Source organism: Dermacentor silvarum, chromosome 1 (genome assembly GCF_013339745.2).
Source record: "Dermacentor silvarum isolate Dsil-2018 chromosome 1, BIME_Dsil_1.4, whole genome shotgun sequence".
Lineage (NCBI taxonomy): Eukaryota > Metazoa > Arthropoda > Arachnida > Ixodida > Ixodidae > Dermacentor > Dermacentor silvarum.
The window spans coordinates 121,945,291-121,967,865 of NC_051154.1; the positions used below are offsets into that span (position 1 = coordinate 121,945,291).

General features: G+C 41.3%; 1 protein-coding gene across 1 annotated transcript in view; it reads right to left on the reverse strand.

The window, feature by feature from the left end:
• Window positions 1-22,575, reverse strand: part of LOC119435954 (protein fantom-like) — a 77,684-nt gene that overhangs the window by 8,649 nt on the left and 46,460 nt on the right. The window contains exons 22-30 of the mRNA XM_049672980.1: window positions 19,170-19,311; window positions 17,390-17,550; window positions 16,412-16,537; window positions 15,577-15,669; window positions 13,345-13,500; window positions 13,005-13,088; window positions 7,155-7,263; window positions 5,690-5,850; window positions 716-908 (exon numbers count right to left, since the gene is read on the reverse strand). Of these exons, the coding sequence (XP_049528937.1) occupies window positions 716-908; window positions 5,690-5,850; window positions 7,155-7,263; window positions 13,005-13,088; window positions 13,345-13,500; window positions 15,577-15,669; window positions 16,412-16,537; window positions 17,390-17,550; window positions 19,170-19,311 (1,225 nt within the window). The remainder of the gene's footprint in view (window positions 1-715; window positions 909-5,689; window positions 5,851-7,154; window positions 7,264-13,004; window positions 13,089-13,344; window positions 13,501-15,576; window positions 15,670-16,411; window positions 16,538-17,389; window positions 17,551-19,169; window positions 19,312-22,575) is intronic.

The window sequence follows — 22,575 nt, forward strand, 5'->3', positions numbered from 1 at the left end:
GCTCAGCAGCGTAGCGCCTTAGCTGACTGAGCCACTGCGGCGGGTAATAATCTTATTTCAGCCGCCTGAAAGAAGTGATTTGTGTGTATTGGTCCTTTATTCAAAATTAAGATGTCAGCACATAGATATCGGGGAAGTTGACGTCAGCCGCTTGTGTCGAGCGTTTTTGTGTTTTGCGAAAGAGGCCAGATATCCATTACGAAAAACTGGGTTGAACTCGTCAAGAATGCTTTGCATTAAAAGCACCAACATTATACAGATGCCTATGCAGCAAGGGAACAACAATCTGTAAGTAACAAGTCACAAACTGCAAAGCTGTACACAATGTGAAATTGTACTTCACAACAAAAGAAATGCTATTAATCTAGCCTGCTTCCAATAGTCCAACAGGAGGCTCACGTGCTTTTAAATGTGCTACAGTACTTTAGTGAAGCAAATGTGATAAGCATAGATTCTGATAAACATGATAAGTTGAACCCGATAACTACAAACTTTTTGAAATTAATTGGGCATACATTCTCTATGTTTACCATTATTATCAAAATCAATGAACCCTAAATAGCAATGTTTATCACAGCTACACCAAACAGCTTTAATTTATGTAACTGATAAGTACAAACTTATATGAAAAGCATTAATAAAATCATGCCCTGTGATTTGAAGCCTATTTTCTTCAGTAGCATCATTAGTATGAAAACAAAATTCTAGACCTCACCCTTTCTAAAGTTGAAGGCAATTCGTTGAGGAGGCTTTGGCTTTGGCAGGGCAACTGGTGTTTCAAGTTCTTCTGGGGAGCAGTCGAGAAATTGGAACTCAACAAAAAGCATCTCGACTGACTTGTTTTTCAATACTGCAGCACCAGGCAAGAATCCCAGGTTAATCACTGAGAAAACTGCAGCATCTGAAATCTAGAGGACAGACAAGAGATTGAAGGAACATGTTATTGAATAACAAAAAAAAAGAAAAGTGGCTTAATTTGGCAATATCATCAGTGAGATTACACAAAGCAAGCTGTGTAGTTGACTGTTGACAAATGTATTTAGTGACCACCATAAGTACATAGTGTAACAACTACAAAATGCAACAGCACAACTGCCTTCCATTTTTTCCGCACAAAGCAAAATTTAAAGGCCAACTGCAACAAAATTTTGAGCCACGTAAGAAGCCTCGTTTCAGATATTGTAGATAAAGAGCAACGTCCGTGTAAAATTTAAAGTTTGAAATACAAGTGGATGCGCAGGAAAGGCTCACAAAAGGTATAGTTCTTGGTAACAAAACTGAAAAAAGAAAACGCCGCCATACAACTCGCCGAAAGTGACATTACTCACAATGTGTGGCTTCTTGGCATGAACTCCAAGATGGGGCACCGCCTACGACTGCCCACGCCACGCTGAAACATCTTGGAGGCAACATTCTGGGACTTAGGTTATATCCAATGACCACGAGGTGCACGCGTCTGCTTAGGTGCTATTTAAAGGCTGCTAATAAGAAATTTAGACAATTACCAACCTGTAGCTTTGCCAAGATTGCTTCAGTAGTAGTACATACTACTCATTTATTACCATTTTAGCCAGAGTGAAATTTTGTTGTAATTGGCTTTTAAAGGGCCCCTCAACAGACCCCATTCCAAATTTTGGTTATAGTATAATACTGTAAGTTCTAAAACGCCGCCTATGGATCGTTTTACCTGTAAAGGCGTTTATTGCTCACAGGCGTTAGGGCCAATCATTGGGTCAGTTCAAGGAACCGCGGGCGCGAGCGGCGTAGTACGAGCGATGCGCTGGAGAGACTGACCCACTAGACAGTGCTGGTAAGGATGCCCCACTGCATCGTCCCTCTTCTTCACTACAATTACCTCGGGACGAAGAAGGAAGCGTCCGGCGACCTAACAGTTCGTCACTATTAGTGGGTCATAATACGGTTTGAGGCGCTCGATGTTGACAATGTCACGTCCGCGACGGCGCATGTCCGACGATGGTTCAACGGGCTCTATCACATAGTTGACGGGTGATGCAAGCTCGACGATGCGGTAGGGAGCTTCATACTTGGGCATTAACTTGGAAGACAGACCAGCTGCAGTGGAAGGAACTGAGAGCCACACAAGCACTCCAGCAAGAAAGGTGGGCGCAGAGGTGGTTTCACCACGAGTGTTCTTCTGGCGCTCTTGGTCTTTAGAGGTAAAGGCCTGGGCGAGGTAGACCAGAGCACACGACGGAGGGTGCAGGAGGCGTTTGCTGGGACGTCGGCTGAGATGCGTCCTGAGACATGGTTGAAGAGAGGGTACGGGATCGTAGCTCCAGGATGCGTTTGAGCGTAGCACTCTCCACCACTTGTAAAGGCGTTTATTGCTCACAGGCGTTAGGGCCAACCGCTGGGTCAGTTCAAGGAACTGCGAGCGCGAGCGGCGTAGTCTGAGCGATGCGCTGGAGAGACTGACCCACTAGACAGTGCTGGTAAGGATGCCCCACTGCATCGTCCCTCTTCTTCACTACATACCGAAAGAATCTAAATCAGTTCATTATGGTAGGAGATAAAACAAATTGAATGCCCTGTTACCATACCGCCAGGACGCAAGCACGACTCCCAACAGAGAAACTCTCTCCCTGTGCCTCGAGGAGAGTCCGCAAGCGAAGTTCCTTCCCAGCCTTCTCCCATACCGGAGCCGAGGGATCGCATCGGGTTCATGTGACAAGGCCCACCTCCTTTTTTTTTTCTTCTCTTCCTTTTATGCTGCATGGCACAATTTAAGTGGCTGCATTTCGCATTGGATGGTTTACCTAAGTAAGAGTGCCATGGTGAATGACGCTGCTAGGACTGCGTTCTCTGTCACGCCGTTTGTGCATGTTACCTCAACTCTCTGGCTGGGAGCGCCACTTCCTCGAGAAGGGGGGGGGGGGGGGTGCAAGGTGTTTGGTATGAAATTTGAGCCGTTTTCGTAGCGCATAGCGCTGCAATACTTTACAGTCATAATTGTTAGCGCGTCAAGTATGCACTGCTCATGTCTGTTTAAGATGCCCAAACTTGGTGAGGGACCCTTCAACACAAAAACAGCAGCAATTGAGTTGAAATATTGGACTACGCTGCACTATAGTTAATGTATCTTTTTCCTTTACTGGCAAAGCTGTTACTGTTCACCTCATCATACCACAAGACATGCAAGGATAAGATTTTCAGTTTTGTGTGACCTTCTAAAATTAAATGATATAGCCCCAATTACCCCCTACATAAAGTAAAGTAGATGTCAGCTGTCTTGTCTCTGATTTCACTTCTCATGCAGCCAACAAAAGCACACAGCTTCCCAAAAAGTGATCACTCGAAATATATATTTTTTTAAATGCTTAGTTGACTGCATGTTTCCATCTAGTAGTAAAACTAGAGGTGGGCCAATACCAATTTTCTTTGAATACAAATCGAAAATGAATACTAGTAAGCATTGAATATAGAATCGAATATCAAATAGTCAAACACAGATGCATATATTTACAGCAGGAATATTTATTTTAGTATAATTAGGTACCACATCTGTAGTGACTAGTGCAAGAATGACAGCTAGCTTGCATTACTCATTTTGTTTCAGCATTGCTCTGAAAACTTTTGCCGTTGTTCACTCATGATAATTTGCTATACTTTGTTAACCAGACAGAGAACAGTAACCAGACTTTAACATTTGGTTTTTGCAAAATATTTGGTTAGTTTGGGATATTTGAAAATACCAAATAGTTTTTTCGAATATGAATATGAATGCTAATTAGTGTGTAGTATTCGATTTATATTAGAAACTTCGAATATTTTTCACCTCTACTAAAAGCCCATGAGCCCGTGGCTGAGTGTAACCATAACTGCACCTTTCAAGCAACTGAGCAGCTTAGCTCCAGGAACAAATGCTGCTGAAATTCACAGAAGACTGCTGTGCATGGAGAAGGCAGCACAGATAAACAACAACTCCATAAGATATATTTGCCCCAAGTGTCAAGAGGAGGAACGGATAATTATGGTAAGGGTTGTGCTCGACAGCAGCACCCAAACACTTGTTCCCTCAAGGGTAGAAGGCCTCGCTCAGTTTTTATGAAACATTTGACTACCTGCCCTTCAGCTCACACTTCTCTGTTATGTTTTCAACTTCTTCTCTGCATGAAGCAGTGATTGTACAGCCAATGGATCACCTGTGAGGAGATGAGCACCAGTATGGCAGACTAGCTCAGGAAATAGGCAACAGGCTTATTTACGCAGTATATGCAAAAGCTTTTGGCACAATATAAAATTCCATGGTCTACGAGAAAAAGTAGCCGCAGGATGTATTTTAAACAGGCATATAGTATTGTCTTTTTCTTACCCTAGTGTTTTTTTATTACTTTACCTAGACGAGGAAAAAAAGAAAAGCAGCCCTTATACTATTTACCAAACACCACACATGGCTACTCTACATGCTTAGGCTCTCCTCTACCATACTCAGCTCATTGTTGAAGATGTACAGAAAACGCACATGAATTAGACAAAACAGTGCTGTCCTCCTACTGATCATTTCGCTTGCGTGTTTCTTTTGTGTGCCCCCAGTAGTGCATCAAGCCAGTGGCGCACCGACGAGGGGGGTTGCGGGTGTTGTAACCCCCCCCCCCGATGCGTCCAGCCCCACCAGTCCAACATGTACCTTCAGCGCTCTGTTCACATTGGCATTACAATTCAGGAGGTGGCTTGAGGTCGAATTTGCCTGATTAACAAAAACACTCTATCACTGTCTTGTATTTATTCATTCACTCTTAACTAACTTCGAATAATATGCTGAAGAAATAAACATCGTCATCATCCTTGGTGTCCTTATTATAATTATTAGGCATTTTATTTGCTGTTGGATTCCTCTGGCTAAAGCAAGAAAATTGCATATTATGCAAAGTGCTTGCTTCCCCCCCCCCCCCCCCCCCCCCCCACACACACACACAAAAATTTAACCCCCGCCCTCCCCATGGCATTGATCCTGGGTGCGCTACTGCATCAAGCTATATTTCCTCTGCCAGTTAGTACACTGAGTAGAGATTCTGAAGTTACCAGGCTGCCTGCTCTCAGTACCATGCCACCAAAGCATTATTGTGGGGGAATATGTGGCCAAATGAAAGGGAGTCAAAGCACAGTATGATTGCACTGCAAGAGAAATTTGAGATACCTACAGTTTGGCATGACACGATTGCACTTCAAACAAATACATCTTATGCGTGTCATCTTATATATGTCAGCTGATGATGACAGGAACATATACTCTGCCTGTAAATGTATGTATGCATGCATGCATATGTTACCAAGTATGATGTCATTCAAAATTATGTACACAAAAACAATAATGGAACATATCACATTTGTAAAATACATATGTAGAATAATTTTATTCCCATTTCAAAAAATTGTTTTAGGATGTTTATACAAATTTGTAATACTCTTAAATGTGAGGCTGTCACTGTCATTTACCAATTCAGAGCATCCATCCTTATGCGTGCAAACACCATTTGCAGAGAAGCATGCAGAGATGCAAGCACATAAATGTTTGCACATTTTCTTTCTCAGCATCTTGTTTAATTTGTATGACAATTTTACAAAACATAATAGTCTTACAAGCTTGCAACAATTTTGTAAAAGTCCGCAAACCATGCAAAAGTATGACTAAGTTTGGCTAGTACCACATTGTGGGTAAGCATATTACCTTAAATGTGTCACTCCTCTTCAATGCAGCTGTTTTGACAACTACTACTTGTCCATTGCTGAACTCTTCAAGACTCTGACTCTCTTCTGCAAGGCTGTTGTTCACACCAGCAGCATTGTTACCATCTCCTTGTTTCTGAACTTTGTTGGCTTTTACACCTGCTGAAAAGTACATTTGCAATGTTAAATGCAATATTCACTGTGCAAGGTTACAAAAGCATCCATCTTCTAAGCAGCTCTCAACAATACTAACAAAGGCAAGTTCAGTCTGCTAATTGTTAAGCCTTCTCAAACATACAGGAGCAAAACATGCTAGTTTGTGCCTATACCATTACATTGCATGATATACTAAATGCTCATCACAGGTGATAAAAACTGCTTGAACATTAACCAAAATTTATTCAATATTAAGCTGCTAGGGTAAAAACTATATTTTAAAATTTCTAAAAGTGAAGTAATTATGAAAGGTGAAACACCTGTCGGCAAACAAGTGCTACTGCAAAAGAATGAGGCTTCTAGAAAACACAAATCTGCTACCAATGAAAGCCATAAGTTAACTTATATGCCTGTGAAATTTTGAAGCAGCAACAGTTATAACTTGTCTCCGATTCCCATTTCAAGTTTTTGTTTTGTTATTCATTGCAATATGCAAAAAAAAAGAAAAAAAAAAGAAATTCTGCTTCTAATATCCTTAATTTGCACATATTGTGTTTTGCATCATTCATAAGCAGTGATGGAAATGCAGAAATGTGATTTTATAGCCAGCTGCTCACAAGTGACTACTGTAGCATAAAGGCTGATGCAGAAGCAATCAGTCCCATGCCCAATTTAAATCTACCTACAGTTTTACTGCTTTAATGAAAAGTTGCATTTTGTTTGCTGAAGTCATGAATATAAAAGAAAGCAATGGCCTTTTTTTATCTGATGGGTACAAAAGACACCCCATGTTCGACATGAGTGATTGAACAGAAAAGAAGCGCTGTACGTAAATGCCCTTCCCCAATTCAATATTTTTCTATGCACCAAGTTTTGCTGCATGGCAATTGAAAAAAAAAAAAATGTATGATGGAGGACAACTCAGGAAGCTTATAGTGCATTAAACTTTGTTCATTACTTTTACAGTTAAGTTGCAAGCCTGCTTAACTTTAAGTTCCCAATTCTGCCCAGTCCAATGGAATGTGGTAGTACACACGCAGTCCTGTGTCTAAGCAAAGCTGTGCTTAGTGGTGCAGGGCATGTGCAGTTGCACTTCTGGCAGAACCAAAACAGCTGTGTTCTGACATAAGCACATGCTATCTCAAAACCCCAAATATTCTTGTGTTTCATTCTCTCATTAGGTCCTCTCTGTGGTGCTGCTGTCACTATGGGAAGTTCCAGCATTGGTTCCCTACTGTGTCCACAGGCTTTTCGAACCTTTGGACATGCTATTAGAATACCTATATGGCAGAAGTGTGCTTAAAACCAACCTGGGGCACTATTACTTCCACTTGCAGGTGACAGACTGGACACGGATGTCAAAGAGCTGCTCTCAGCGTGTTCGCCTCTCTCTCTACTTCCTTTTCGTGAGTGTGAGCTCTGCTAACGAAACAATCAGACGTGTAAGACCACAAAACATGTAAAGACAGTGTGAGCTGCACAAGCACAAGTACAAATATTTTTACATTTTACTGAAGTTATCTTTCGGAAGTTTTAAGGGGGCAATAAGGGAATATGACCACTGCAATTGTGGTGAAAAAAACTGAACAAATTACCACCATGTACACATAAACTATCTTTAAAATGACAAGGCCATCAATCTAGTTCAGTCTTTCACCCATTTAATCACTGATGCCACTAGTTGCATGCTAGGGGCAGTCTGTGAACATGCAAAAATTAATTCTGCTGCACCATTCTTTGAACTGATGACCAAGCTTTTTTATTTCTTAACTCTTTTCTTACCGCACCTATAGAAATTGACATAATTTGATCGACAGCTTTTCTACGTGTTGTTAAACATTTCCGTTGGAATTCTTCTACTAGCAACATCATGCACCGTCTGAAATGACAACTTAACTTTAACTACTCATAAGATTTGACATATTTTGTCGGATTGGGGAGCCTGCGAAAATAAACCTTCAACTGGAGGCATCGTCAAAGCAAGCCTCCAGTGCTCCTAGCACTTATTCAATAAAGAGACACAAATTCTGCACTTTGGTCGACTCGGCAACATAATTTTTAAATGGCAGCAGCAGTGAAGATAAAGAAGCTTTTCTCTGGTTGCCATTTTCAGATCTGACGTACAGGCTGTTTTAACGATGTCTCGAAGAATGGTAGATGCTCATAAGTGCATGTTATTTTGATAATTGTGTTTGATTATTATCAAGTGCAACTTTATTTTCCTCATCGTGGGTTGCTTTTATCCATCAGCACTTCGACAGCGTATGCACAAATAATTATGAGCAATCCTTCCTGTCGTGTGAGGTTTTTCTTCACACAAGCGCATGCAGTTTATTTTATACTGACTTTCGACCGAAGCTTGTCTAGCTGTCTAATCCCTTACATTTTGAACAGCGCCTGTGCAAGGGCCCTTATTCATTACTGTACAATATTGTGCAACTCCTCATTACTGTAGAGCAGTGTTGTACGGAACAGCGTTCCTGGAACTAGCTCCTTTTGAGAGGAACGGAGGAACGCCACCGTTTCATTAAGGGTCGGTGGAACTGTAACGGTAACTCATTAGGTTTATGAAAAAACGGCAGAGGGAACGGCGTTCCTTCTGTAAACGTTCCACGGCATTGAACAGACGCACACACGTACGCAGCACATCATGCAGGGCGGATGGGCGACGACTTGAGGACATTTTTTCCGTGAGATCTCTGTTGTATGTTTTTATTGCTAGGCTTCAAGATTGTCACGTGACGCTCCCTGCTGTAGTTTCTTTCCTCCATGCTGGCATGCCGGTCTGCTGCAAAGGAACCATGACGTCAGGATCGCAGCGCCACTCGAGGGACTTCACGGCGGAAGGAAAGTTTCCAGTCCTCACGTCCTCACGGGCGCCGAACCCTTCCAGCCGAGGCACAGGATAAACTGTCGCGATACTTGCTGGTACCAGCTGACTACCAGCTGTCACAGATGAAGAACTTCGAAGGATTGAACCAACTTTTCCTCAAGTACAACACGGTACCCTCAAGCGCTTCCGTGGAACGGCTCTTCAAAATTACCAACGAAGTGCTAACGAAAAAATCACCAGCCCTTCCCCTGTCGAGAAAATGGGGGTAAGCGAAGCTTGTGGCAAGACGACACTATCGCAGGCGTTCCACTTCGTTTGCCCTAAACTCAGGGTCGGCGGCTCTTCGATGAGGTTTGGCCTCAACATTGTGCTCCCACAACTTGGGGTCCACGGCTCTTTGCTGACGTTTTGCCTGGGCTTCGAAAGCCCTCACGCTAAAATCGGCACGTCACCGATGAGCCCTTTCCTGAGTGAGTTCGCGGCACCGTCGCTCAAACGCAGCCTGTTCCTTGGCAGAACGCACCACGCGCGGGCCTTCCCATCCGGACGCCGAAACTGATCTGAGGCGAGGGAAGCTCGGCAGAGCGCGCGCCAAGCCCCTTTCCTTTCCTTTCCCTACCTGTGACACACCAAACGACCCTGATTGGTCGAGCGCGTCACGTGATACGGCGCCGGCGCAGCTTTCCCCACACCTGCTCTACTCTGGGAGCAGAGCTCAAATGCGCGGCCCCGGTATGAGCCACACGTGATTTATTTCTCTCATTCTCTTTCTTCCTTCCTTCCTTTCATTCTTGTCCCTGGCTCATACGCGCATATCCAATGCAGGTATGCGCCACTCGTGATTTTATTATCGTTAATCGTGACGTAACTTATGAGCATGTGATGTTATTGATGTCGTGACCTATCAGTCATGTTAGTCATACATTCGTACCCTTCCATGCCAATTTTGGTATATACCAAGCGAACGAGACGCGAGTTTTCGGCACGTTTTCGATAGCGTTTTAGCGTGACACCACCACTGCCAACACTGTGAGTTAATATGGGCTTTGCTTGAAAACGGGTTAGTCTGTCAGGCACCAACATCGAGATGCAACTCTTGCCGAGTTCAAACAAGGGACTTAACTAAGTTGCGAATATGTATTCTGGACATTTCTTTTTCCCACTCATACTGCAATATTGAATTAGCATTCGTTAAATGCCTATGTATTCTTTCGATGTGGTTTCTTGTGCAACAAACTTAATTATATTGGTGCATGTGAGTAACTTTCTATTTGCACATCTGAAGCGCAGTATCCTGACTGCGCATTTGAAGACTGAAGTGGAAAGTGCCGTATGTGTTGCACTTGTAATAGACGAGCACCAAAGTTGCAGTTAGGCATCTCTGGAGTATGTCCGGTGCTCCCTGCAAAAATTCTTATAGGAGCGTTTTTTTGGATTCTTTTTATTTCCAGATAATCTGCTGCCGGCGATGCTCAAATTCGTACAATATACGTAGTTCGATGTGAGCTTTAAATTGCTCATTTTATTTCGCCTCAGGATTATCCGACACTATATTTTAAGTAAAGGATCATAAAATGTAACGTTAATGTAACGACACGTTCCAATGTTTGAAGTGTAACTGGAACGCGTTCCATTCACATTAAAGGAACTCGTATTGGGAAGGAACAAGGAACGAGCTTTCATTCCTGATTTAGAGGAACGTGTACAACAGTGCTGTAGAGCAATGTACAGAACAAAGCACATGGAGGCTCCAGCACCAGTTGAACGCACACTAGACCACCTTGCTTGAACAGAAAAGCTGATTGAACGCAATACAGTATGAGGACGCTTCTGCATGATCCCTGACTTGACAGCCATTGCTTCGCAAGCCTAAAGAATGCAGTAAAAAAGCAAACCAGGTGCCTGCTGCATTGAGTAAAAACAAATGCTCCCTGTACAATAAAAACCCGTTTTCACATTCGTGAAGCTACTGCTTTCTCACATAGCATGGGCATCACTATGACTAGTACTGATGCCAACAAATCTTCATCATCATTTTTCTACGTTATCCGACTTTGAAAAGCTGGGATCTAGGAACCAGAGGCATATTTTGATAGTTAAGGTTTTTTTTGTAATCTCAGTACTTGTACTAAAAATGGCAAATTATTATTTTCATTTGTGTTCCTTGAGATGCTTCTTTGAGTTTCACATAAGAATTCTCTAAAATTCCCGAAGCAATTATTAGTGCTATACATCCCTTCAAAGTGATCACAATGTAATTTTATGTATTGCAGTATATGTTGCGACTACTACTTCTTGAAATAAAATGTTAAAACATGAAAGCACCGAAAAAGAGCACATTTCTAGTTGTAACGAAAAAGTTAAGCTGATGTCAAGGTGGAACTGATTGCTTACCACTTTTCAGCGAGTGTAAATGACAAATACAGCCAAACCTCAATATAACGAACCACAATATAAGAAAGTTTGCGATGTAACAAACTTTTTTTGTTTCCATTTCTTGCTTACACTGAAATGCATATATTCTTGCCTCAATTTAGCAAAGTAGTTTTGTGCAGCGGTTTCAAAACAACCAATCTTTTGCGATCACAAAAAAGCAAATTTGGGCACTTTCTACCACCTGTAAAGTAAAAACATTTTTACTTATTGAAAAAACATGGTGTTTGCAGAGGCAAAACAGGTAAAAAAAAAAAAAGAAGAAACATTTCACCCCTTTTGTGGTGCTTGCATGTACCGGGTGCGCGAGGTATTTGAGTACACTATTCCTTATCGCCATAGACACCAGCAGGCTCATCATATCTATCTAGGCATGCGGCTTCTTGTTGGTTGACCCCTTATCATTCATACTGTGCAGTTTGTTCAAAGATGGAAGCGTACAGGTTGACGCAGGAAATGAAACGCCACACAGTCCTCATCGCCCTGGCCGCACAGCACAGCAGCTTGGAAATTGCCACCTTTCTAAACGTAGCGAAGTTTTTTGTTTACAAAGTGCGGACAGAGCTAATTTGTTCTGGCAGTGACGTGGCATCTGTGGCGAAAAGGAAAAAGCACAGTCAGCGGTCAGACGTCGTCAGAACCCTTGATTTTCTCCGGCATCTGCAAGTCATCATGAGTGACGACCCAGGAAAGTCAATGCGGGCCATTGCAAAGGAGCTTCAAGTCGCAGAGTCGACTGTCAGGCTCGCTGTGTACGAGGATTTGAGGTACCATTCTTATGACATGAGGAGGGGGCAATTCATGTCCGATAAAACTCGGGAGAATCGTCTGCTTCAGTCCAAGCGCTTGCTAAGTAAGCTGAAGAGACCTGAGGAGCCTGGAATGCTCTGGTTTTTTTCAGATGAAAAGAACTTTGACCAATACCAATAAGTTAACCGCCGTAACGACAGATGGCTTTGCGCAAGTGCCTGAGGTGCCTACAGTGATGCATGCAAAATTTACGTGATCTTTGATGGTGTTAGCCGTCGTCAGCAACGAGGATGACGTCATGCCACCGCACTTTTTTGCAGAAGGACTCCGCGTTAATGCTGCCGCATACGTGCTTGCCACCATTGTGAAGCTCTGGATAGAGACTGTTTCGAAAGGAAGACCTTATGTCTTTCAGCAAGATTCGGCTCCCGCCCACACTGCCTGCGTCACCCAGGAGTGGCTGGCTAACAATTTCTACGACCACGTCACTCTCAACTTGTGGCCTCCTAGTTCTCCAGATTTAAATCCGCTCGACTACTATGTCTGGGGCATCTTTGAGAGAGAGGCCAACAAACAGCCACATAATACATGAAGGCCGCCCTTGCTGACTCAATGGCCAACATCTCTAAGGACCACCTTATCTGTGCATGCAGCCGTTTCCGAAGCTGAATTAAATCAGTTATTGCTGCAGATGGCAGATTCATTGAGTAATTGTGGAAATAAACCATAAGGGAAGTATTTCCCAAAGTTTGGTGAAAATATGTATGTTTTTGCTGGAGATATTCTTCTTCGCCTGAGCCAGCATTGCGTTCTCAAATACTTCGCGCACTTGGTACAGACGTTTAATTAGCACATGTGATGTTTCCACGTCTAGAATAATGTTTCAATGTCTAGAGTGATGTTTCAACGTCTAGGGCGTCCATTTTGTTCGTTGCCATGCAAAGACACACTAAGACAGTAATTTCTTTCTCTTGTAATTGTAGTGCTGGTACTTTAGAAATGAACCCAATTTTTCTGTAGTGGTGTGCCTTTGCAAAGTACATTGTATGTGTGACAGCGGGTCTTGCTCCTCTGCCAGAACTTGTTTCCCCAATACAACAAGTTGCAGGTACATTCATACAATTTTTGAAGCTAGAGGAAATACCTTTGAGCGATCATTTTCTTGCAACTTTCTTTTGTCTGTTAAACAAGCTTCCGCTTCCAGTGATGTTACTTTATTGTCATGCACCTGTCACAGATTAAAAACAAAATAAATATCATTGTATGCAAAAGAGCTGTTGGCAGGACACACATGGTATGTACCTTTCATAAATACATTTGCTCGAAACAGTGAAACTTCAACCATCATGCAAGTGTTATAGTATGCAGAATAATCTCTAAAGCATCTATTGTGTTCACATATATGCACCACCACTGGCTGTAACCAGCTCTAACCACAATGACATGCACTGTGTGTTACCATTAGCTACCTTTTAAACACATACCAAAATATTTTTGCGTTCATTGATAATTGGTTCTTGTGGCCTCAAAGCATGCTGCTGGTCCTTTGTCATATCACTGGTTTGTAACAGCCGTGATGCAGAAGCTCGATACTGAGCTGATGGCATTCTTTTTGATTTATGAACAGCTAGTTCATTTTTCTGAAAAAATAAAATGTAGAAAGCAGTATGAATGAAAGCTTGTACTATACCTTCAAAATACAAGTGAAAATCTAAACTTCTAAAGCAATAGGTGAAAATTGGTTCCAGTGCTTCAACGAATCATTTTTATATAACAGAAAATAAACTTATTTCAACTTCTATAAAATACTGTAGTGCACTTAGATTGAAGTCCCCCAGTTATGGAGCAGTGCCTTACTTCAGGAAAAGAAAACATACTGTTGTATGTCTTAAACATTATTTAGAAGCAACACAATGCATAACACGATGTTTAAAAACTTGGAACTACAATCCCCCTTCCAGGACCAAGGAAACAAGACAACCTGATCCTGTACAAGAATACAGTATGGCTGTCACATGGTAGCTTATTACTTTCAGACAACAAAAATTAAAACATCAGTTACTAAGACCTACCATTCAAGCTAACATTAATGGGGTCATTCTAGCGTGCTTCAATTGGTATCATCATCATCAGCCCATTTTTATGTCCACTGCAGGACGAAGGCCTCTCCCTGCGACTTCCAATTACCCATCGTGCGCTAGCTGATTCCAACTTGCGCCTGCAAATTTCCTAACTTCATCAACCCACCTGGTTTTCTGCCGTCCTTGACTGCGCTTCCCTTCTCTTGGTACCCATTCTGTAACTCTAATGGTCCACCAGTTATCCATCCTACGCATTACATCGCCTGCCCAGTTGCATTTTTTCCTCTTAATGTCAATTAGAATATCGGCTATCCCAGTATGCTCTCTGATCCACGCCGCTCTCTTCCTGTCTCTTGACATTCGGCCTACCATTTTTCATTCCATCGCTCTTTGTGCGGTCCTTTACTTGTTCTCGAGCTTCTTTGTTAACCTCCAAGTTTCTGCCCCATATGTTAGCACCGGTAGAATGCAATTATTGTACACTTTTCTTTTAAACGACATTGGTAAGCTCCCCGTCAGGATTTGGTAATGCCTGCCGTATGCACTCCAACCCAATTTTATTCTTCTGTAAATTTCTTTCTCATGATCAGGGTCCCCTGTGAGTAACTGACCTAGATAAACATACTCCTTTATAGACTCTAGAGGTTGACTGGTGATCCTGAATTCTTGTTCCCTTGCCAGGCTATTGAACATTACCTTTGCCTTCTGCATATTAATCTTCAACCCCACTCTTACACTTTCAAGGTTAAGGTCCTCAATCATTAGTTGTAATTCATCCCCATTGTTGATGAACAGGACAATGTCATCTGCAAACCGAAGGTTGCTTCAATTGGTATAGCACCCATCTAATCCAAATGACCACATGGAGTAATAAGTGTGATAATAATGCTGGCACTCAACATAATCATTTCCCTCGCGGGGCCTGCCAGCTAGCATAGTGCTTTCCGAATGTTCAGTTGTCACTGTATTCTGCACTCGCCTGTCATGGTAGCTCCATGAAATAGTTAATCTGGATAGAAAAAAACTAGATTGTTACACAAAGCATTTACTCATTAAAAAAAGCCTTTTGTAGTGGTCCACAAGCGTGTTAATTTTTTTGAAGCAGCAAATGGCAAAAGATATCTGTTTATTACACTATTGTTATTAAGTGGTATAAAATTTGCAGCGGCACAGTGAACCTTCTTTTAAAGGACATCAAACAATTCATTCAACCCAAAATATAAAGGACTGCATAAACTTGAATGATAGCTGTACTTTCTTTTTTTCAAAATTTTATGAAAATGAAAAAAGTTAGAGTGTGGTCACTACACAAATAAATACTTTCTTTTTTTCAGTTAACAATTTCCTTATGAAAGTTAACCTGTGTTTTTTATCAGACTAAACCACTGTGCAGATTAATATGGGGTGGGATAGATAACACCGACGTACGACTTGGGTTTCTTTCTTTCATGACAGCAAGACAGTTCTCGGCACCCTAAATGTCAGAGGTGCAATTTACGCACATGTAGACGCGAAAAATATTTTGAAGGCAATTTTTTCACTCAAAGTTGGCAGAGCGGCTCTCACATGACCGGGCCACACATGCATCTACACACCATAATAATCCATGTAAAACATCACCAGGCAGAAACTTACCGATCTTGCTCTAGGTACAGGCTTTCTTGGAGGATTGTACTCATGCTCCCAAGTAATTTCTAATTCCACAGAGCCGGCATCCTCACCCCAGGGCTTTTGAAAAATGAAAATCATGTTTTACTGCCAAAGTATTAATAATGCAAAAAAAAAAGCAAAAAAAAAACATACATAACTGTTTAGTTTCTTGAGCTAGTTGGTGTTTATGTTACATAAGAGTAGCACTGAGCAGTAAGAATAAGGGGATTTGAGGGGCTTGATTTTTTCTAAGTCACAACCTTTACAAGTGACAGAATATGAAGATGCAGAAAGCATAGAAGAAGTTACTTGTTATGCATACTTGAAATATAGAAATAATCAGGTAAAGGGAAATGAAATTGGGCAAAAAGATAACTTGCCACAGGTGGGGTCGAACCTGTGGCAAGTTATCTAGTTAGGTTTGGTCTTCACTTGCAGCAAGTTATCTTTTCATTTTCCTATACCTTTTAATTTCTACATTTCAATTACACATAACAATTAACTTCTTTGATTCCTACGGCTTCATATTCTGTCACTTGACATAAATAGTACATGATATGCGGACAAAGACAAGATAGAATACATGCCTATGTTAAGCCAAAGATTGAATTTCAGGCTTATCATTACTTGCGGGTCACAGTGCTGCTCTTACTACCGCATAAACGTTTGACATACACCTTTCTATGTCAAAATAATGATGGTTTGCACATTCTAGGAGGGAAGATTTGTATACACTGTGCAAGGAAACTTGGAAGTAGTCTACAAGTCCTGGCTGTGGATACTGTAGAACAACAAGGTTGTAAAAACTGTAAATACTTACACTGAATAATAGAAAAGGCCCTTGCACTGCCTGCCCCCTGGCCAGTGGAGACAAGGGCACAGATGCTTTTCCAACAAAAGAACCAGGCTCAGTATCTTCTTCGTCAAACAATAATAGTACCAAGCTCTGCATACACAAGTTTCCATCATGTAAAAACTTTTTTCTCTCTCATTGAACACAAGCTTGAAACAAAAATTGCTCTGCCCTGTTGCTGTACAAGTAAAAATATTTCCACGAGAGAGCTCTCAAATAAATGGTAATGTAGCCAGCTCTGTTAAAAAAACTTAGGATATAATTCAAGCTGGCGGGCACCTACACAGTAAACTGGATAATTATAAGGAAATAGGCAGGTGAAAAGGAAGCCAGAACATTGTCCAATTGAGTGGGAATGAAAAGATTACATAGTGAACAGAGTGTACACACTGTTCACTACACAATCTATGACACAAAAACACACACACAATCCATATGTCACAAAAACCTTAGGCTGACACTGCTGGACTATAATACACTGAATGCTGTGAAATAACTGTACAGCTTCAGTAATAAGATGCACACTATTTCTTTCAAGTCATCACCTATAATAATTATGATGGTCGCATGTGTCCAGATCCTATTCAATATAGAAAAAGCATTCTTGCACAAATCTGATATTGACTATACTAGATGCACATGTCTAATGCAAAACAGCATGCAAGTTGGACACAGAAAAAAAGAACAAGCACTAGGCATTTGTCTCTCTTTTCTGTGGCCAGTTTACACGAAGTTACTCAATGTTTTGCCTAAGCCATGTACTAACCAGCCCATATAAACACAACCTTGCCACCTGAGCAAGAAGATAACTGTTCATTACCATGTTAACCATGCATAGTCTTTTGGCTTATAAATAATGGCTTCCAGCTTATAGTATCCACAGAACAAGAGAACAAGAGCATAAGCAATCAGAGGAAAGTGTCCAGATTTCATGTGAAGTCTAACCTGTGAAAGGAGCTCTTTGTGAAGTCGGCTGTCCGTTTTGACAGGAAATGTGCAAATGTGATGAAAATCAACACTGTTAGCAACAGGAGTAGCAAACCCAGTCTGTTGCTCGGGAAAGTCACACAGTTGATAGCAGCAATATAAGCTCTTCCGCAGGTGTCCTGGGAACGAAAGCCAGACTTGTTACAAAAGATATAGCTATAGCTGACAGAAAAGTAATGCCCTTCATTTTTTGTTTTTCATTCTAAAATGAAGATAGGGTCATCAAGATTTACACTCTACAATGATGATATTTCCTGTGCATATATGTGTAATTGTATTATTGCTGGATTGAGGGCGCTAACACAGCGGCCCACAACATTGGCACCACTATTAAGTGCTTGTCAAAAACAACATGCTGTGATTCAATTTGTAGTTGCAGGAAACAAGGCTTTAGCAAACATTCACATACATTTGTGTAGTGCTGGAGTGAAAAATCAATCAATTAATCAATTTACTTATTCACCATATTGCAAAAAGTACGCAAACACTAGGTGCGCCTGTAGCCACAGGCTAATCGAAGGTTCAATACAAGCATATATTTTTCTAGGAACTTTTTTTTTTTTTTTTAGGACTTATATCAAGTGAAATTTCTGAAAAAAATATTATTCAAAATATACCGAGACTAGACACCAGCCAGTAATTTGATAGGCCAGATGGATCACCATATTCATAAATAAAAATTACTCTGGCAGGAGAATGATGGAACATCTTGCACAAAATTGGTCCAATATCAATATGAACACCTTCGAGCTCAGCAGTTTATCATTCAGTAAGTTTAAAACAACGAACACAATATCACTAATTTCTATCTTTCTGCTACTGAAGTTGGAGAAAGAGGCCCTTTATTCAAGTTAGAAAAGCTTGAACACTAGGGTTGTCCGTGCTGCTGAGGAATGATAGATTAAAATGATAAATGAAATTTTGTATATTATTTCCAAAAGCAAAAGGTACACAAGCAAATATATAAGAAAGTTAAGGGTCTAAAGTCAAGGACTGTACTAGGACTCCTGGTTAGTAACGACACAAAAGAAATATTAGTACGTAAACTGCAACAAAATTAAATATGAGTAGTTATCAGCAAGGAAATACAATTTATTTTAGCAATCTAGTCGGGGACAATAGCTATGTGCCAATAAAAACAAAACTGTAACAAGGCAGAACATAATTAAAACTTCAGATAACCCCCCCCCCTCCCTAAACTCTTCACCCCAGTCTATGCCGTCGGACCCTAAACGTTAGCAGAATCTGCATTTATTTAAAATAAAATAGATGTTATACCTCTAGCTATATTTTTTCTGCTTTGCATTCAATGAAAGCACTACAAAACTTGTGTGGTCTCAATTAATTAGAGGATTAAACTGGCTGACATTATGTTTCAAGATTCTAGAGCGTCAAATGAACACACTTCATTAAAAGTGAAAGCATTCACACCGTTTCAAATAAAGTTATAGTATTCATTCATGTTTTCACAATGCCTTAGAATGCCTAACACAAGACAGGCCTAACACACTAGCGCACACACTAACACACACTAGTTACTTAAAAATGCATTTGTCATAGCAACTATGGTAGCTACCCCCTCTCCTCCCCCCCAAAAAAAATATTACACTCATGCCAATTTTTATAAAACAGACTTGTTGATTTAAAAAGGTTCGAAAACCTGACAATTTTCACGCACGAATTAATGTTCCCTTTGAGAATACAAAAGCTATCACTTAACATAAAGTGAATTCAATACCTTGTTTTGATGAGATCCCCGTGCAGCGAGCAATGTTGACTTTAAGTTCATTGTACATAGCTTTGGCTGTCTCTCCATTCTGCTTTCTGCTTTGATGTCCAGAATGAGGCAACTCTTTGGGTGGGGACATTGGCACTGAAAGCTAGAAATGTTCAATTTAAATGCTTGTGGAAGGAGACACAGGTGTCTATGTACTATATAGCAATAGGGTGTTTCACGTACCTTGAATCAAGCTTCAAAGAAAAAGTTATGGGGGCACCTAAGCAATTCTTATCATGTATAAATGCGAGAGCATTACTTGTCACTAAGTGTGTCGCTGAGTTATGTTACTGAGTTATGTTGCTGAGTTATTCACTAAGTTTAGTGTTGGGCAAAATGTTGCCGAGTTTAGTGCTGTTGTGTTACGTTTCCGAGTGTAATGTTGCTGCTTATGAGGTCGCAACAACGCAAGACAACAAACTGGCCATATTGCGATCTCTCAGCTGAGTTTTATTTATGGAGTTCTCATTAAAGTAGTGTTTCACACACATTGCGTTGAGTGCTATTTCTTGATGACACCACTTTTCAGTGCGATGACACCACTTTACCAAGCGATGACAGTACTTTTCCAAGTGGCACCATGGTGTTGACAGTACGTTTCTTCATCAGGTTTGTAGGCGAACTCCACCTCACACTCTTGGGGGATGTAGTCGTCGTCCGAAGGGTACCTGAAGCGTGTTGCATCTTATTTGTTGTCATTGTCCATGGGCACTAGCGACGGATGTCTGCAGGCCCCGGACAACGCGAAAGACAAAGCGAGCGGCTGCAGCTCGCCATGCTCACTCCGCAGTCGCTCGCTCTGCCATCTAGTGTATTGCCCGTCAGGCAGAGCCCAACCACGTGCACAGGCTCGAAGATATTCCTCACTGTCGCCTGTTGCAACGGTGGTGCAGTGATTAGCACGCTCGGCTATGGAGCGATAGCAGTGGCGGTGGTGCAGAGGATCGAATCCTCACTGTGATGACTGTTTTTGTTTTTTTGTTTTTTAGCTAGTGAAGCTGACGTAATTTGTGAACCGTTTTTCTGCCACAACTTTCTGATGACAGGGGCGTCGCACAATGAGCCAAGTAATCCTCTCGCATTAAAAGTGGCAGTACATCGAAGATCATTGAGAACAGTGGCATGTTGGCATGCTGTTGCCTTGAGCAAGTCCAAGTATATGTCATAGCACAGCCAGCCAACAAATTGGGATGAATTATTCAAATTTGAATGAATAATTTGTGGCCACAACTGTTGCTTAAAAGCTTTTAGGTGTATTTGGATGCAGATTTTTTGTGCTATCTTGTGTCTTACATGATTCTTTTTATGGCAATAGCTATTAAAAATGACTTTCTAGCTGCACTAATTGCAGTGCTCTTGCTGTATGTCATTCCTGTAGTGCCTTCCTGGTAATTAGTATCATCATGGCATTGTGCCAATGATAAAGTAAAGTATGTATAAAAGACTGAAGAAAAGGGGGTATTTCAGCTGGTTTCAAATCAGCTATCATTCCCTTTATAAAACTGACAATCAATTGAACTGAACTACCGTGACATCGACAAAGTAAAAGCACTAAGAGCAGTAACGCCTTGCGACCTGTCATGGTGTGCACCATGGTGCGCAAGACAGCCAGAAAACAGCAGTGAAGTGAAAGAAGTTAAGCAAAGCCAGGTGGTTAGAGTGGAACATGGCTTACAAAAATGGGATAAGTCAAAGTCATGGAGGTTCTCTAGAGGTGCAAGAAACAAGATGTCTGCACTGGCATACAACTGTGGATGAGACACTGCCACAGAAGCAAGGGGAAGTGCTTAAATGTATAATGTGACATATTGTCATATTGCACAAATCTGCATGGGCTCAGACCAACTCCTTAAAAGCCCATATTCTATCGAGCCTGCAGGATGGGTACAGGCCACCCAACTCTGCTTTGTGTAAATTATTCCTGTTCCATGTTCATGCCTTTAGGATGTTTCATCTAAAATTTCCCAAATAAATGTTCTAAAGCTTTTCATCTGGGGCGAGATCACCAAGCATCTTGCTTTCTGAACATTTGGTTCGCCTCTTACGTCACTAAGCAGGTGGTGTTCAATTTGTGCTACTGCCTCGCTGTGCTGACAACCATTGACGAAAGCGTGGCACCGGCAAATCAGAAGTGTGCAAGCAACATTCAGAAAGCGAGAGGCTTGCCCCTGCTGACGTTTTCTTTGCTTCAGTTCGAAAGTCAAGCTATTATGCTATAATATAAAAAAAAGATTATATGCTGTGACCAGTATTTCTTGCAAAATAAAATAATGCAAGACCACTCAAATTGATCATTTATTAGTACTAGTGGCAATAAAAGAGTTAATTCATGACTAAATCTAACAAAGATTGACCCTATTTAGGAGTGATGATTGATTACACTAATCTCTATAAGCGAAAGGATGGCTCAAAGGCTTCGCTAGGGACATCATGATTTTGGGTAGTGCAAAAAAATTTGAGAAAAAAGAGGGGGGAAAGAAGTTTCAAAGACAAAAGTGGCTGTGTTGCGATCCTTCTTTCCTGCCCCTATTTTTCCTGGAATTTTTTGTTGCACTACTCTAAATCATGCTACCCAGAGGTTAAAAAAAAATATATATTTGATGACAGTGTCTCTCAAACACTGTTTCATATAATGATTTACCAGCAAGACAGAGTAGTGAATGATTAAGTTACTAACTACAAGCAGGAATGAACTGAACCTCAATGAAACAGTTTAGTAGTGTGTGTCACTGGCCTCTTGGCAAGCCACATTATCCAAAATACAAAACCATTGCAGAAAAGACAAGGTCAGAGACAAAGAAGGCAACATGACAAATGTTTAGAATAACCTTACAACTGTTAGTTTGTTCAAAAGAAATTACAGGCTAATGATGATGAGTATTTAAAGTGTGCATGTGATGCGAAATAGAAGGACGACTCTGGAATGCAAACTTCTGGAAGCATACTTCAATAAAAAATTCTGCGCTTGTGTAGTTCAAATCCAACACTAATGCAGCTCCACTAACGTGAAACCTGGGGAAGTGCGAAGCAGTGATGCGCCAGTGCTGGAGTAGCGCTGGAGGGAGGAGCAATCGAACGCTTGCGGGGTGGTGGCGCCCTCTCTTGCGCTGCGCTGGTACCAGTCTTGGTTTTGTAACCGATTTTAATGAGTTTCTGCTAATTCATGTGCTTAATGATTGATTATTCCTGTCTTTTAAATTATTCTGAATCATGTTTGTTTATTTTGAACCGGTTTTGATCAATTCTGCACTTGTTTTGACCCTGTTTTGAGCACTTGTTTTTGAGGGTGATCACGACAGACCACGCGCGACGGACGTCGACGCCGGCAGCTGCCCGGGCTCCTAAAGTGCTTCGCACTTAAAAAAAT